General features: G+C 47.6%; 2 protein-coding genes across 2 annotated transcripts; one reads left to right on the forward strand and one right to left on the reverse strand.

Moving 5' to 3' along the window:
• Nucleotides 1–438: 438 nt before the first annotated feature.
• On the forward strand, nucleotides 439–7,149 carry LOC138627493 (Y+L amino acid transporter 2-like). The gene is given in 11 exon segments (XM_069709869.1): nucleotides 439–686; nucleotides 2,688–2,804; nucleotides 2,807–3,257; nucleotides 3,340–3,465; nucleotides 3,791–3,935; nucleotides 4,015–4,138; nucleotides 4,292–4,395; nucleotides 4,510–4,606; nucleotides 5,191–5,340; nucleotides 5,893–6,076; nucleotides 6,167–7,149. Coding segments are annotated over 10 exon segments (1,473 nt in total). The 5' UTR covers nucleotides 439–686; nucleotides 2,688–2,780; the 3' UTR covers nucleotides 6,235–7,149.
• Nucleotides 7,150–7,441: 292 nt separating this feature from the next.
• slc7a6os (solute carrier family 7 member 6 opposite strand) lies at nucleotides 7,442–13,940 on the reverse strand. Its single transcript, XM_069709871.1, has 5 exons — nucleotides 13,687–13,940; nucleotides 12,427–12,756; nucleotides 9,635–9,841; nucleotides 9,266–9,398; nucleotides 7,442–8,367 (listed from the first exon to the last, which is right to left on the reverse strand). Exons 1-5 carry the CDS (start codon nucleotides 13,873–13,875, stop codon nucleotides 8,234–8,236), a joined length of 993 nt encoding a protein of 330 aa, XP_069565972.1. The 5' UTR covers nucleotides 13,876–13,940; the 3' UTR covers nucleotides 7,442–8,233.
• Between the last annotated feature and the right edge of the window lie 4,067 nt (nucleotides 13,941–18,007).

Here is an 18,007-nt window from a genome sequence, read left to right on the forward strand (position 1 = left end):
TGAACACACGTGTACAGTAGGTTTCAGTGGACACATGTGTACAGTATGTTTCAGTGAACACATGTTTACAGTAGGTTTCAGTGAACACACGTGTACAGTAGGTTTCAGTGGACACACGTGTACAGTATGTTTCAGTGGACACACGTGTACAGTATGTTTCAGTGAACACATGTGTACAGTATGTTTCAGTGAACACATGTGTACAGTATGTTTCAGTGGACACACGTGTACAGTAGGTTTCAATGAACACATGTGTACAGTAGGTTTCAGTGAACACATGTGTACAGTATGTTTCAGTGGACACATGTGTACAGTATGTTTCAGTGGACACATGTGTACAGTAGGTTTCAGTGAACACATGTGTATAGTATGTTTCAGCGCTGTTCGGTCACGATGCGCTGCAGCGAAGCGGCGTCACGTGACGTGTCGCGCAGCAGCGGCCACTCTCTAAAGCCTTTGTTCGCGGACCCCGCGGTGGCCGCCTGTCAAAGCCGCTGGACGGGAGGACCGAGCAGCACAGGCACGACTGGAGACAACAACCTGGAACTTTTTGCTGCTGAGCAGGTTCAGTTTCTGCTAACATGAAGAAATGACTTCCTGAATTTAGAGACAGAAACGGGACAAAAGGGAAGCGTGTTTGTCGGCGGCCGCGTCAAGTCGCCCGCAGACAGCCGACTCAGCAGGAGGTGAGCAGCTTCATGCAAAAGGAAAGCAGCGTCAGAAATGGATCATTTCAATGTGGGTGTTTGACAGTTTGACACTGGGTCATTTTATGAAGTAAAGCTGACGGTGGACATATGTTCCGTGTTGGGTGATAATAAGATAACATATGTTATATATTCTAACATTATTATAACCGGAGAGGTGAAATAGGCCTCTTGATAAGATCTATTAACATTTTGTATGGTTTGCTTCGTTTACCTGCGTTATTTGTACGGAAGCTTTCACGCAGGTATTTTCTTTTAATATCTGCTACTGTCTCACTAAATGACCTCGTAGCTCGTAAAAGCGTCATGCGACGTATGTTTGTTTCATCTGTCCAACTGAACCGACGTGTTTGTGGCTTTATTTTGAAAGCTGTAAGCGGAAGTGGGACGTAGTGACTCCGTGTTACTTGACACCGGTTGTTTTCGGGAGAAAACACCGGCTGCTGGGTGACGTCAGCAGATGTTTTAATTCATATTTATTATCATGCGGCAAACGGGAAAAAGAAGGATCCGGGCTGGACACCGACATCAGCCGATCAAACCCAGCTGAGCAGCAGCTGACTCAGCACGACCCTCCCTGCTGTACTTGCTGAGATGACCAGGGGCTTTTGAAGCATCATTTTAGAGCACAAACTCTCTGGGATTCAAATATTAAAATGTAATGTCTTCCTGTGCCATTTCAGCTCACTTTGTAATGAAGTATGTATTGTGTTTAAAGCCAGAACTGAGGTTTGGTCCAGTTTTCATTCTGTTCCCCGATCCACACTGTCACGTACCCGTCTGTGGCTACTGAGGGAGTCGAAAACAGCTCCAGACAACGATCTTTCTTTGTCAGACACATCCATCCATGCTCGTGTGCACGCACACTCGATGAGAAGAATAAAACGAGGCCTGATGCCATCTCTGAAAGCTGAAATCTGGTGCAGATCCAGAGTTTGTTTTGTCTGAACAGTCAGTCCAAAACCCCCAAATATTCACTTTTGATAAAACAAAACAACAACGGAGAAACTTGGACTCTTTGAACAACGTCGACCAATCAGCTGCCATTCTGCTTCTGTTTCACTTTTAAAGTTACGTCTTTGTGTGTTGAGTCTTTATTAGAAACCCTGAAGGAGAGAGCAGGGTGAAGCAAAAGGTCAGAGGTCGAGTTCAAACCCAGAACATCACAGCCACATCAAAAAAAACAACAACAACAACAACATCTCAGAGCTCCAGTGCTGCTGCTCCTCCTGTGTGTTCAGTTTAGTCTGAAAACAATAAAAGCAGGTGACGTATGATCAGGTCGACCTGTTACGTCTTCAGGAGTGTTAACTGAGCTGCGTGAAGCATCTCACAGGTCGACTCGCACAACTTCACGCACGCGTCTGAATCGCAGCGGCGTCCCACGTAGCTCGTCAGGAGACACGAGCACCGCTTTGACTTGGAGCTTCAGACGAAGCTGCTGCTGTCTTTTGTCTGTTTGACTCCTCGGTTCCGTGATTCAGCTCTAATTATTGAAATAAAAACAGGGTCGGAGGTGTTTCGCCTTTGCTGCGACGCCGTGCTCCGTTAACGGGCAGATGGAAAAAAGGGGGACAATAGGACGGGGGGAGGGGACGGCAGGAATCCGGGGACGGAAGTCAATTTTAGGTTTGTCGGCCAATCAGGAGAGAGGGTCATGTCGACGCGCCGACATGGACATTAAACAGCATGTCCTTCGAAGAGCTCCAGAGAGAAGACGAAGGAGATATAAAACTATGTTGTGATGGTTTCTGGTCCTTAAATCCCCCAAAATGTCTCCCGATGAATATCAAGACGGCAAATCGAACACTGGAACAGGCGTGAGCCTTTCCCCCCGCTGAAAACTCCCATCCAGGACAATGTCCACGTCAGAACATCAGACACCATGTTTCCCCTCTGACATCATTGATTCCACCTCTCTGTTATCTGTCTCTTCTTTTCCACTACGAATGACTTTCTTCTCGTGAATCCGTTGGACAGGTTGTTGCAGGGAGGGAGGACGGGCTGCGTCGTCCACCGCCGGTCCAGCCCTGAGACGACGGCGCCGCGGCCGACCGGGAAGAATCGGAGAAGATGAACGGCGGCGGCGGGGCGGGGGGGAGGAGGAGGAGGAGGAGGAGGAGGAGCGGCCCAAAGAGAGCATGCAGCTGAAGAAGGAGATCTCGCTGCTCAACGGAGTCAGCCTGATCGTCGGCAACATGATCGGCTCCGGCATCTTCGTCTCCCCTAAAGGCGTGCTCGTCTACAGCGCCTCCTACGGGCTGTCGCTGGTCATCTGGGCCGTCGGGGGCCTGTTCTCCGTGGTGGGGGCCCTCTGCTACGCCGAGCTGGGCACCACCGTCACCAAATCGGGGGCCTCCTACGCGTACATCTTGGAGTCGTTCGGCGGCTTCGTGGCGTTCATCCGCCTGTGGACGTCTCTGCTGATCATCGAGCCGACCGGCCAGGCCGTCATCGCCATCACGTTCTCCAACTACCTGGTGCAGCCGCTCTTCCCGACGTGCGAGCCTCCGTACGCGGCGACGCGGCTCGGCGCCGCCGCCTGCATCTGTAAGTACTCCTGGTCGAGCCCGTCCAGCTGTTCGCACCGTCCCGGAGGCACATCTGGATGAAAGCCGCCCTGTCTCCCCAGGCTTGCTGACGTTCATCAACTCTGCCTACGTGAAGTGGGGCACCCGCGTGCAGGACGTGTTCACCTACGCCAAGGTGGCCGCCCTCATCGTCATCATCGTCACCGGCCTGGTCAGGCTGTGCCGAGGTGAGACACCGCACGCTCCGACCGAAGGTCTGCAGCCGTCCCACACGCCGCCGCCTTCGTCTCTTCACTGTTTCCCATTCGCCGATTCACACTCGTTGACGGCGTTACCGCCGGGAGCGGTTCAGGGTTCGGTGTCTCGCCCGAGGACACTCGGGCGGGCGGACGAGGAGGAGCATCGAACCGCTCACCCTTTTGTCTCGTGGGCTCTGCAGAGGGTCGACTCCACGAACACACGGCGTCGCCAGCGTCTCAGTCAATGCTGAGCTGCCACCAAATACAGTGAATTTGACTGCTTGTTCCTTTAATGTCTGTGTCTCCGTCTTAGGCGCCACGACCAACTTTGAATCGTCCTTTCAGGGGTCGTCCACAGACCCGGGAGACATCGCGCTGGCGCTCTACTCCGCCCTCTTCTCCTACTCCGGCTGGGACACCCTCAACTTTGTAACAGAGGAGATCAAAAACCCTGAAAGGTCATCTTTCCTTTGTTTTGGTTCCTCTTCTGTAGAAGGTACGAGCTGTCCGAATATTGAAGTGAGCCTCTGTGTTTAGGAACCTGCCGCTGGCCATCGCCATCTCCATGCCCGTCGTCACCATCATCTACATCCTCACCAACGTGGCCTACTACGCTGTTCTGGATGTCAACGCCATACTGGCCAGTGATGCAGTGGCAGTGGTGAGCTGGTGGGATGAAGAACAAGATGTGTGTGTGTGTGTGTGTGTGTGTGTGTGTGTGTGTGTGTGTGTGTGTGTGTGTGTGTGTGTGTGTGTGTGTGTGCGTGTGCGTGTGTGTGTGTAAACCAGTTCCTGTTCCTTGTGTGCTCCTCAGACTTTTTCAGATCACACTCTGGGTGTGATGAGCTGGACGATCCCCATCGCTGTGGCTTTGTCCTGCTATGGAGGCCTCAACGCCTCCATTATAGCTGCATCCAGGTACAACACACACACACACACACACACACACACACACACACACACACACACACACACACACACACACGTGTCTGTATACTCTGCGTGGTGTCGACTCCTGTTTGTTGTGTGCAGGTTGTTCTTTGTGGGCTCTCGTGAAGGTCACCTTCCAGACGCTCTGTCCATGATCCACATCCAGAGATTCACTCCGGTCCCGGCTCTCATCTTCAATGTACGACCAGTTCAGTTCAATTCAGTTCAGTTCAGTTCGATTCGATTCGATTCGGTCCGGTCCGGTTCAATTCAATTCAATTCAATTCAATTCAATTCAATTCAATTCAATTCAGTTCAGTTCAGTTCAGTTCAATTCAATTCGCACCAAATCCCAACCCAGGTTATTTCATGTTACGTAACACATTAAAGTCCTTCCAGCAGAACTTTACAACATCATACAGAGAAACCCAACAATTCCACAATTCCCAGGAAAGCCACGGATCCGTTACGTGCTAATTGTGGTGCCGCAAGAGCAGGAAACATCCACGTACTGTTGTTTACTGTCAGGGGAGCCGGCTTGTTTACGAATCTCCTTCAGTGCTCTCACTCGTGTGAAACTTCAAATATAAAGTATATTATCGTCCGTCTGGAACTAGGAAATAAAATCGGATTTTTTTTGCCGTGAAGCTAAAACTAAAAGTATCTCCCGGCTCATTAAAAAAAAAAAGACCCTTTATTTAAACCACATTTATCGCTCTGGTAAACGAGGCCGTGAAGCTTCACACCGAGCTGTAACGTTCCCCCCTCCCTCCCCCCCTCCAGTGCGTCATGGCGCTGATCTACCTGACGGTGGAGGACGTCTTCCAGCTCATCAACTACTACAGCTTCAGCTACTGGTTCTTCATGGGACTCTCCATCGCCGGCCAGATCTACCTCCGCTGGAAGGAGCCCGACCGACCCCGACCTCTCAAGGTGACGCCGCGTCAACACACCCGGCCTCCCGCGCCGTTCACCGCCAGAGGGTTCGAATTGGACCGCGTCCAAACTCCAGAGGAGTCGGGTCGGGTCGCCTCGAAACAGCTTCAGTTTCCAAATGCAGCAGCGTCCGAGCCGTCGAGAAATATTGTTTCCTCTCGACAATCGGGATGTTGTTGTTGTTTTTCTGGCATCTAAAGTAGATTATCAGAGGTAGTTTTCAGTGTTTCTGCTGACGTGAGAAGTTCTGCGCTTCCAGAACACCTCTGTTGCAATATTAACTCATCGCTGAAGTACATTAATACACCATAACTGGCCCAATAACACAAACGCAACTCGTACACGTGACGTGACGTCGGCCGGCTGCTTCGCTGATGACGTAGAAACCAGATGTGAAGTTTTGATTTGTGCGTTTTAATTTGCAAGTGAAAGGAAAGGGACGCCCCGACATTGAACCCCTCAGACACAGAGGTTCACCCACATTATAACAAATAACACTTTCAGATTCAGAGTACCCGTGCGAGTGTTGACTGGCGTCTCCCTCCGCAGCTGTCTCTGCTGTACCCGGTGGTCTTCTGTCTGTGTTCCGTCTTCCTGGTGGCCGTCCCTCTCTACAGCGACACCGTCAACTCCCTGATCGGCATCGGCATCGCCCTGTCGGGCGTCCCCGTCTACTTCCTGGGCGTCTACCTGCCGGAGTCCGAGCGGCCGCCGGTCGTCACCGGACTCCTGCGTGAGTTGACCGCACGTTTTAAAACGCCGGCGTCACCCGGTCATTTCTAGAAAAGTCCAGCGTGTGACGTGCCGTCGTCTCGTCCCGCAGGTTCTCTGACCCGCGTCACCCAGCACGCCTGCTACTGCGTCCTCACGGAGCTGGACACGAGCCAGTAGCGCCTCGGACACGTCGCAAACCTCCGCCGGCAGAGAGGCTGCTGGGAAAGACCGTCCGGGACTTCTCTGGTCACCGCGTTGAAGCGCCGCAGACGGAGGAGCTCACTCAGACTCTGTGGACGTTGTCCCACGTCTTCATCGCACCGTTTAATGACCTCGACTATAAAACATTTCGTGTCCTGGATGCCTTCGATGACATCGTGTGTGCCTGTGAGAGTGTGCCGGTGCTGCGTGACATCAGACACCTGATGATGATGATGATGATGATGCTCATCCTGTTAATCCATTTCCCCTCAGATTGTGTGAGCAGCGTCATAAAGCACGTTTCACGTTCATCTCCCGAGAGAGAAAAGGAAGACGAGACCGTGTCTGCTGCTATGAGATGTTGACTCGTCATCCTCGTGTTTGTTTGTTTGTTTGTTTATGAACTCGTGGTGCCATCATTTTGTTGTTTAGGTTGTTTTTTTTTTTTGCATTTGACCTCCTGCAGCTTGCCGTTTTGTTTTCCCCTGAGGTTTGTTTACCGTCGGCTGAATCTGCTCTTTATGCGTCACAGTGTTCATCGTGCTGACGAACACTTCAGTTATCAGCTGTGCTGCTTTAGCGTTGGAACATTTGCACACGTTGTTCTGAAGTAAAGTACACTTCAAACATCCGGCATCTCAGCCTCCACGCTTCATCTGAAGACATGAGGAGATCATTACTCCTGCTTTTTTACAGCAGGCATTTTCACTGTGTTCCAAATGGTGTATTTACACGTACACACTCTCTTTCTGTTTTGAGCTCTACAAGCAGGATGATGCACCGAAAACAGAACTCCACGCAAAAGTTTTTTTTTTTTTTTTTCCACCTCCAGCCGTGTTGAACGTTTTTGAAGACGGGTCTAATAAAGAGGAAACAGTTTGTTGAACTCAATATGAAATGAGACGTGTCGTCTTTGACTGAATCCTTGATTCAAGTTTCCAACATGAGAAATGTTGATCACACGATGTTCAACCTCAAACCGACATCACCAGTTCAGACCAGAGTTGGAGGATTTCTACACCTTCCTTTCTCTTCCTCCACTTTTAAAAGAAAATGGAGTTTTTTCCAGAACCGTGACCTCTTCAGTTGTTGGTTGCAGAACATCTTCGGATGTTTTAACTAATGATACCGTCAATAAATCAATTCTTCAAATGAATCAGTTTGTGTTTATCATGCAGGACAATTTCACAGAGATGTTTTGTGTTTATTTGAAAGCTTTCATTTATACACATCTACATATTTACAAAAAAGTTAAATTCAACAAGCATCCGAGAAACGATCTGAACTTCAAAAGGGAAAAATATTCCGAACCAAACTCGCACACCCACAACAGAAATGATGCAACACGCTTTCACATTATGCAAAAAAGTCTAACACACACACACACACACACCGTTGTACGTACACACACTACCGTGCACAAAATGCAAACACCCTAAATTGCAACCACGCGCGGCCCGAGACGTCTCACTAACACCACAAAGCATACGAGGCATACCACACTAATGTGCAACGTTTCTAACACACACACACACACACACACACACACACACACACACACACACACACACACACACACACACACACACACACACACACACACACACACCACAAATCCACTCCACCACAGTTTAAAACAAACAAAACAAAAAGAAGACACTCAGGATCCTTCTGGAAATAACACCCGCTCCTCCACCGTCTGCTCAGTAGAGAGGAACTCAACTTTCAGGTCAACAGGCTGCGTGATGTTTTTAACACTTTGGCACATTAAATTGAATCTGTGAAACGGTGTTGGTCCCGGGATGCTTCTCAAATTGACATTAAAATCTGCTGCGTGCTACACGTACGCTGCTACACTTTCTCTCTTTGTAGCAGCCGTTGTCGTCCACTCTCACCTCCACGGAGGCGTGCGGGGTTATTTGTGTCGAGGGCACCGGAACGATCCACTGAGCGGGTGCGAGGGAAGGAGAGCAGCTCAATCAGATTTGTCTCCGCCCTCGTCGTCCTCATCGTCTTCGTTGTCTTCGTCGCGGCCCAGCTCGTGCAAAACTTCCCTCTGGTAGCGCTGCCAGCTCCTCTGGCTGTACGAGTGCTCCTCCTCCCAGTAACCTGCACACATGACACGCGTCAGCCAATGAACGACAGGACTGACAACACGGTATCGCGCTCCTCACATTGACGAAGGGTCTCCGTTGTTTACAGCTCGGTGGGTTTCGGAGCAAAACGTACGACCGCAGACTGTAAATAAAAAGGTTCGTAGCTTCCGGGTCCGAAAAATGAGGTCGGTGCAAAAGTGCCTTAAGCTGCAATACCACCGAGCGCCACTAGAGGTTGGATCCGAAAAGCCTCCGGGCTCCATAGACTCCCATTTAACTAGTCTCATAAAATCCTTTGTCAATACATTTTTTCCATCTGAAAATAATAATCCCGTCATTAATTAAATGCTATCGGTGGGCGGGACGTAGTATCGCCGGGTTTCCAATCAGATCGGTCCGATCCAACGCTCCTTCCTCACTAACAAGTTGCGCTGAAAGGCAGCAGACTGTCAGAAAAACAACTGGAGCTCTTTACTTTTCACAGAATGCCGTCGGCTCAGCAGTCAAAAGCACCTCGGGCTCATTTAGAAACCGTCGCAGCAGCTTCAACCAATCAGCAATCAGCCCAGCCTGGATGAAACTAACGCTGCTACAAGTACACGCAGAAAAAACAGCCGACTCATCATCACACTTCAGCGCCGAACACCGGTCTCTGATTGGTTCATCCTTCAGAGTCTCCAGACTATAATCAGACGGACTATAAAATACTGCAATGAGGGGAAAATAAATAACCTGCTGACTGATCAAGAGGAAATGAAAAGCCAAGCGATGACTAAAAAGTCGGGACTCTGTCCCGGAGCGGAAATGAGCCGATGAACCCGGTTCTACTAAAAACACCTGAAGCTCGTCTGGTTCTGTTGTTTTCTGGTGAGAAACTTGAAAAACGTCCCGAACTCTTGATAAATACGTACCACCGTAGCGCTCCTCCCTGTCGCTGCCCCCGTCGCTCCCCTCGTCGGGGTAGTCGTTCCTCCAGTTGCCTTCCTCGTTCTCGTCATCGTCGTCTTCGTACACCTCCTCTTCGTGAACCACGAGGTCGGGAACCTGAAATAAACAGCAACCGTTGATCTGACAGGCCGGTACGTTCGGTCCCGCCGCCCACTTCCTCCGGACGCGCGGCGGTACCGAAGGCGTTTGATCCGCAGACGTCTCTGAATGAAGGAACACGGACCGACTCATGTTGATCTAAACACGGGGTTTCTACTACTTCGCCCACGTCTTCATTCACTCACTCCGGTTTCAGCACTCATTCATCTGTCCGTCCATCCATCCACACACACCAGTTCTCCCTCGTCGGCGTAGGCCCTGACGGACAGGATGTCCTGGATCCAGCCCGGTGCGACCGTTTCCTGGTAGTAGAGGTCGTAGACGTAGTCGTCGTCCTGCTGCCGCGGCTCCTCCCCCGCCCGCTCGCCAGATATGCTCAGACTCTCCCGCAGCATCTTGGTGTTGTTACACAGGATCACTTCTGGGTCCGAGGACGGCGCCTGAAGGAGAACAGAAGCAGATTGGTATCGGCGGCGGATGACCGGCGTCTGGACTTTTAGGCGTAACGCGTTAATCCATATTTACCCGACCAGACATTCTGCACAGAGATAAAAAACAAAAAACAAAAAGTGCTGGAGATGCTCAGACTGCTTTAGACTCCGTCACTGCGTGTGGAGGCCAACGTGTGGCAGGTTTACACCGAGTCACGACGCAACATAACAATAAGCAGTAAACAAATAATGCATTTGTATTGTTGGCGTCACACAGGTCGCTCGTTTGGATTAAAAGTATTTGGACAGTTAAAGAAGTAAGAAGTTGGTCACATGAGGAAACGTGTCCGATGTTCACCTCCGACTCTACAGCAGCGCGTCGGCTGGCTTTAATACTTTGGAAGCTTTTGTTCCACGCGGTGCTTTTCTCACGAGTTCAGACGGTGATCAGCACGGAGGTGGAAACACTGGAGGGGCTCGCCTCAGAAGAGGGAATGAAACTATAGTTACGTCCCCGCTGGACGTGACGGGGACAAAATCCCAGCCGGGAGCTGGAGAGACAATATGTACCGATTTGGTAACTTGGTTAAATTGTTGATAAAAGTTCCAGAGTTCAGTGCAGCCCGTCTTCTCTCCCGGCAGGTACAAACACGATTTCATTATTTAGGTCTTCCACCGTCCTCGTCCGTCCAGCTTTAAGCTGCCGGTTCACAGCTGGCATCGCGTCTCCAAAACGGAAATGTTCATCTTGGAAATGTACACGGACGGACACGAGGAGAGGATGAGACGCAACAGGCGTTTGACAAAATGAGACGTCTCTGCTCATCAGCCTTATTTTGACGTTTCAGAAATAAATGGCATATTTCACATTTGTTAGTGTCTGAACATGGTTCTGTGAGTTTGTAGGCGAATTAAAAACATGACCCATAAGCAACAGATCAGAATATTTCATTGTTCTGGAGTGTCTGGATCTGCTGCTGTGGATCAATGAAGCGGGCGGCGGCTCCGATGTGTCGGAAATTACACCGAATAAATTTAAATGTTTAAAAAAAGATAAGTTTCGAGGAGGCTTTGCTGAAACGCCTCGTGCTCTGAATGGTTTAACAGTCGCTTCGTAGCGCGAGTTTACAGTAAATCTTCTTTCTGTACTTTTCAGCTGCACTCAGCAGATCAGTCAGAAGACTTCAGGTGAACGACTGAGAAGGACGGCAAAAAAAGAAAGAAAGAAAATCCAAAACTAACAAACCTGCTGGAACATGAAGGCAACACATGGGAGCAGACATGAACTCAGGAACGTGGAGCTGCGTTTATTATTACTACAGCCGATTGGGCGTCTTTCAAATGTTTCCCAGAATGCATTGAGGATGAATCGCGTACACAAACTACACACTGCTAAACGAATGTGGCCCGAGTAGATGACTTTTAGCTGCCTACTGGTGATCTGATCACATCAGGACGGGTTAATAATGTCAGGGGGGAACGGAGTCACTCTCTCTCTCTCACACACACACACACACACACACACACACACACACACACACACACACACACACACACACACACACACACACACACAGTTTGTTCTTCCCACCTTCTCAAAAAACACTTTGCACTGCCATTAAAAGGATTACATATTAATCTGTGTACTGGAGGTGCTTTGTTAGATTAGTATTACCCGGATCACTCTCATCCATGCTCCCTCATCGGCTCCTTCCAACTGATGTAAACAGGAAATGAAGACAGAGTAAACAAATGTGAGCAGCTCAACAGGTCGCACGACAACAGGCTGATTCTTGGGCCGCCACATTCATCAAACTTCAGTTGACGATTAATTGTCATCCAGATAAATATGACCATTTAATTTTCTGTTCATTTTATGCCACTTTTGTAGTATAAGGCTAATCATTAGTTTGATAACACACACTCACATTACCAGTAATAAGAATAAGAACCATTCATTGGCATTGAACATCAGTAAAGATAAATAAAACCTGCTCGGGTTTTTTTTTACTCTTCAGGCTTTACAGAATCAAAACTTCAGCAACATGGAAGAACTTCAATGATTTTAAAGTTTAATAAGAGATTAAAGTTCTTCTGTGAGTGTTGTTGTGAGAAGCCACTATGCTGCCTCTGTAGTGCCCTTTACGCTTTATAAACAAATGTTTACAGGGCGGATATGGCAAACAACAACTTGAATATAACGGGTCCCAATAATCAAATCAAAACATTTACTAATTCTTCACTAATGTACCAATAAACAACAAGATGACATCATTAAAAGAGCACCAATCAAACCTCAAAGAGGGAAATAAACTGGAGAGAGTGATTGAAATCCAACATTTCTGAGTTTAATCCAGCTGTTTGTATACAGATGAATGGAAACGATAAGTGCAGTGTGTCTATTTTTGTTTCTATCGAGTGAAATAGCAGCAAAACCTCTTTTTTTCTCTCTCTTCTCTCTAACAACTTTAAACGCCTCCTAACTATCCACATCAGTGAGCAGTCTGGTGAACTCCACCACCACCACCACCTCCACCACAGACTAAACTCCAGTAATAGCCACGTCTAGCCAGCACCAGTCACACTCAGCTCACCTTGCCAGAAGGTTTGTCCGGGTCCCGCTCGTCCTCCTGGATGAGATCCACCACCTGGATTTTTCCGAGACGCCAACATTTGTCTGTTCCTTCCCCGGCTTCCTCCGCGGCCTCAGAAGCGTCTGTCTGGGGGGTTTGCTGCTCAGCTGGATTTGACAGCCCGGCGCGGTGGTTGGAGAGTATCCGGTAGCGCTCCTCCCTCCGGGTGCTCCACTTCGTGCTCCGCAGGTCCCCGATCACCCGCTGAGAACTGGCCGCGGAGGGGCGCAGCGCGTGGGCCAGGCGGGGCCGAACCAGAGCCTGTCGGACCTGCGTCTGAACGGGAGCATCCTGGGGAGGAGATGGTGAGGAGGTGGGGAGGAGATGGGGAGGTGGTGAGGAGATGGGGGGAGATGGGGAGGTGGGAGGAGGTGGTGAGATGGGGGGGAGATGGTGAGGTGATGGGGAGATGGGGGAGGAGATGGGGGAGATGGTGAGGTGATGGGGAGGTGATGGGGAGAGGAGATGGTGAGGTGATGGGGAGGAGATGGTGAGGTGATGGGGAGGTGATGGGGAGGAGATGGGGAGAGGAGATGGTGAGGTGATGGGGGGGAGATGGTGAGGAGATGGGGAGGTGATGGGGAGGAGATGGGGAGAGGAGATGGGGGGGGGGAAAGTCAATTAGGCTCTCAACACAGAAACAAGGAGACAGTTTCTCTTCATTAAAAGTTTGGGGGAAACGAATGTGTTCATAATAGTCCCTCAGAAACGTCACTGTCCAGCCACTACTTTTAAACCCAGTCCTCGTGCTAAAAAACAAAACACGAAAATTAAAATTAAAACTTAAAAAAAAAAAAAGTAAACTAGCAGGTATCACAACACGTCCCAGATGATCTCTGACGTCACGTCGACCCTGTGTTTCAATGGTTTCTCACGTCACAGCTTCCGTAGTTTTGATTTGAATAAAGTCAAACGGTCCCCGAGGCCTGGGATGACGTCATCACTACGTTCAACGTCAACAGAACGAGCTAACAGGCTAAAGGGACGTGATGTGGCTAACATGAGCTAACAACAACCAGCGTACGTTGTTTTGAAACGTCACTCATCTCTTTAATAGTTATATTCACTTTGCCATCGGACACTTCACTTCGCTTATTCGTTACGTTTGTACTTTCCGCGCTAATTAAACCCCCCAATGTCCCCCAAAGCTCCGCTTAACACGCTCCCCGCCGGCTGCGCCGCCGTTAGCCGGCCGGGCTCGGTGAGCCGGCGGCCTCTCACCTGAGTCTCGACGGTCGCCACGAGTTTGAACACCGAGCTCTCCACCTCGGCCTCGGCGGGCTCCGGAACCGCCTCGCCCGGACTCTGGGACGTTTCGGGCCGGATACGTTTGCACGCCAGCAACAAAGCGTCTGCGGGGTCGGTGCCCCTTTTCCTCTTGACTCGCAGGATGGTGGTGTTTGGGTCCATGTCGATCCTCCGTCTGTCCGACTCCGTCTGGCTGCTGATCTGCGCGCGCACTCGCCCCGCCTTTATTTCCGCGTGCCGCAGACGTCACAGAGGTCCGCGTGGTCTCCGTGACTCACCGTGACTCTCCTCCGTGACTCTCCTCCGTGACTCTCGTTAAACCCGCTCCGTGCTTTTCTTCTCGGCACTATTTACTTGAAGTATTTAACGTCCCCCTTCGTTTATTGACGGAGTCCTCAACGTGTCACTGATGAACTGTTTTTTAGTGTTTCATTTTGACCAATTAAATTGTAGCCTAACACAATTATTAAATATGCACATTAATGTGTAATTCATGCCTCGATAACTACCCTAAATATGTATTTAATTATTGTATTTGTATATTTGACAAAACAGTCTTCCTAAACATATTGAAATTGAAATTGCCCTTCATCAATTCACATTTAGAGATTGATTACTTGAGATAAGATTATAATAGTCAAGCATGACTATCTTTCAAAGAAGCATTCATGAATTCAGTTCTGATTAGGAAACATCTTTGTTCTTGGTCCCAGTGTGTTCATCACCATGTCAGCTGCCACCCGTCTGTCTGGATGTGTTCACAACTCCTGTAACCTCCATGAGAGCTCGAGGATCATTAGAAAATATCAGTATCTGGTGCGTAACAAGCTTTTTGTCAAAAGCCCTGAGCTGCATGTCAATGATCTCATATCTCAGCTCCTCAGTTCAGACAGTCAGCTGTGAAGAAAACCTGGGAGGCCACCGAAATGAGAAGTTCCCTATGACGTCTGGAGTGGGATCAAACTGACGGCCTTTAAATCCTGCCTGAATAACTTGGCTCAGACAGGGTCAGGCCGAACAACACGTCAGCTCACTGAGGCTCGTCCAGAAGACCAGAAGACGTACAAAGCAGAGATGAACTCGTGGAGCTGTTCTGCATGACTGATCCGCTGTGTCTGCCGAGTCAGAGCACGGTTCACATGAGGTTGTTCAGCTGACAGAAGGATTTTAATGAAAGAAAGAAAGAGGCCGAGTTTCAGCTGCGGATGCAGGAGAGACATCCGAAGGTACAGCAGCTGAGACAGTCAGCACAACTCAGCGAGGAGGCTGCAGACAAAGAGTCAGCGGTCGGTGTACATGTCTTCACTGCTCTGACACGATTTGTTGAGAGGCCTGGCTGAGCTCACCGAACAGATCAGAAAGAGACAGAAAACTAGAACACTTTCTGATCTGATGAAGAGAAATGTGAAGATGAAGCAGCTTTAAAGCTCGATATTCACCTCATCTAAAGGCTTCTCATCCTGACCGGCCCTCCGAGGACTGAACGAAAGCCATCCTCTGATATTGTAGTCACAGTTGAGGCTTCACTCAAAGAGACACTTAGCGGAGGGTTGGAGACGCTGTTCGAGGCTGAGCTGAAGCGTGTGCAGCCGTACGTCTAAGGATGAGAAACAAGTTCAATCGCAGGGTTATAATGAGGAATCTCCCAGACAATCGGAGAGATTTTCTTACTGCGTCAGTGAGTACTATGAGATCGAAGCTTTAAAACTAAATGGGATTTTGGGGCGGAGTCGGTACAGGAGAACACAGATCACATCCAGAGGCTTCTTACTGGACTCTGCCTATGAGGGATGACATGAGCACGCAGCTCGGGCTGTCTGCGGAGATTTGCAGCACCAGAAGTTGGGAGTGTTTGAGGATGATGAGGAACAATGATCGCCTTTTATGACATCAGTGCTGCAGATATTGTCTCCTTCTCGCTCCTCAACTGTCAGTCTTCTTTAGTCCCTGTCTTATTGATAGTGGTGACAACTCTCAGGACTTCTGCTCTATAAAACTGGTTGAATCATTTATAACCTCTCAACCGTTGATACTCAACTTTATTTTTTCAGCCATATCAAAGAACCCCCTTCAACAAGACCACCATGTGGATGTTGTTGCACTATACAACTGTACACCGGTGTTTTGTTTGGTTCGCTCAAGTTTAGGGTGGCAGACAACTTTTCAGTCCTTTACTTTTTTTTTTTTTTTTTTTTTTTTTTTTTTATAGTTTTTTTATTTGGAAATATTGACAGACACAGAATACAGTAAACATATACTTTGATTAATATTTCCATTGTTTTTCAGCTTTTTGTTAACATATACAAATGAACAACAACCCTATCCCTCCCACCCCACCCACTGGTACACCCACCTAGAAGAACAGAGAAAGAAGAAAAAAAACAAACACACATACATCGTATGTAGACACGCCTGCGTCACTCTATGCTGATGTTGCATTGGGTTGGAGATCAATATTAAGAGCCTCAGAAAATGTTTTAAAGATCATAGACCAGTAAGATGCCAGAGCAGGGCATGACCAAAACATGCTGGGGGGGAAAGGTGGTTATTGCATTTAGGGCTTATGTGAAGAAGGTAATTAAAACCCAAGTTCCGTCTAAATTGAAACCATATCTTGAGGGTATTGATGACGATTGGATCGTTTGTGAAATGTGAAATAGAAACTGGAAGGCTGGCAGTGACCAGGGCATGTAAGACATGTTGAACTACAAGATCCAGCTTCATAGTGACACCAGTCTGTATCTGGAGCATGAAGCCAAAAGATTTTTTTTTTTGAACATTTGATGCCCAGTAGTAGTAGCAAAAATTAGGAAGAGCTAGCCCCGCCTGTAATTTAGGCCTCTGTAGAAGTTCTACACATCACCGAGGGTTCTTACCATTCATAAATGAGATGAAAGCTTTGTTGATACATATAGAGAAAGATTTAGGAAGGTCGAGTGGAAGGCACTGAAACAGGTAAAGGAATTTGGGAAGCACATTCAGCTTGATGCAATTCACTTTCCCTGCCAAGGATAAGTTAATTGTTTTCCATTTCTTCAGATCTAATTTTACTTTCTCAAGTAGAGAAGAAAAGTTTTCTTGGTAAAGGTTCTGCATATCTCTTGTGATGTTAAAGCCCAAGTATTTAAAGCCATTTCTTGACATTTTGAACGGTAATACGTTATCCTGAATTTGAAGCGCCAAGTTATTAACAGGGTAGCATTCACTTTTACTGAAATTCAGTCTGTAGCCAGAACATTTTCCAAATCTTAACAAAGCGTGGGTAATGTGGGGTACACTTAGAATAGGGTCTGATATGTATAATAATAAATCATCAGCATATAAAGATAATTTATACTCTTCTTCTCCACTAAAAATTCCATTTATTGATGTTAAGGACTTAATTGTGATGGATAAGGGCTCTATGGCCAAAGCAAATAACAGTGGGCTGATTGGACAACTCTGATGGGTTGCTCTTGACAATGTGAAGTATTGTGATTGTTTACCATTTGTAACTACACAGGCCTTGGGTGAATTGTATAAGAGTTTAATACATGAAATCAAGTTACAGTCATTTACTTTTAACAAACCTTTTGAACTATTTCTCCCTCTGACTGTCTGACCTGTTCTATTATGCATCTATTTCATTGTCAAATTCTTCCAAAATCTTCCTTGAAAGTTGTCCCAGTATCCCTGATTGGGATTGACTGATTAAAGCTGAAGTCACAGAAGGATTGTTGCACAAAACATAATTTACAGTTTTCTCTCAAATTAATTTCATCATTCAGCCGACTTTGGTTTTATTTGTCTTTAAAGCTTTAAATCTCTTTCTTTGTGCTGATTTGTTTGAGTTCAGTTGAAACCATCGACCCATATATGAATTTATCCCGTATGGATATTATTGCTCATCGAATCTAACCGAATGTAATCTAATCCATGCAATCTAATTTAATCTGATCTAAACTAAACTAATCTAATCTAATCTAATCTAATCTAATCTAATCTAATCTAATCTAATCTAATCTAATCTAATCTAATCTAATCTAATCTAATCTAATTTATTCATGCATATAATTGAAAAACAAAACACGACAAAGAATTGTATTGATCTTGAACATCTGTACATTGAGCCACATGGCCATACTGTAAACATTCACTGTATGTTATAGTTGGTATGGAATATTGCTTCATGTTATTTTGATTTATGGGTATGTCCTATGGTTTGGTAATCTGTGTTGGTCGATTAAAATGTGAAAAACAAATCTCCACATTTAATGGATGAATAAATTGAGCCCTGGACTTTGGCCATCAGATG

This window comes from Brachyistius frenatus, unplaced genomic scaffold, assembly GCF_029030835.1.
Source record: "Brachyistius frenatus isolate BFR_SWC_R1_liver_20210118 unplaced genomic scaffold, ASM2903083v1 Contig_86, whole genome shotgun sequence".
NCBI lineage: Eukaryota > Metazoa > Chordata > Actinopteri > Embiotocidae > Brachyistius > Brachyistius frenatus.

What these genes read in the sequence shown, in the direction of transcription:
- slc7a6os (XM_069709871.1), bottom strand. Translation starts at nt 13,875, where the DNA reads ATGGACCCAAACACCACCATCCTGCGAGTCAAGAGGAAAAGGGGCACC. An exon ending in CGGACAAACCTTCTGGCAAG is followed by an intron (nt 9,842 to 12,426) that starts GTGAGCTGAGTG and finishes GTTCTCCTTCAG; the next exon opens with GCGCCGTCCTCGGACCCAGA. An exon ending in ACGCCGACGAGGGAGAACTG is followed by an intron (nt 9,399 to 9,634) that starts GTGTGTGTGGAT and finishes TGTTTATTTCAG; the next exon opens with GTTCCCGACCTCGTGGTTCA.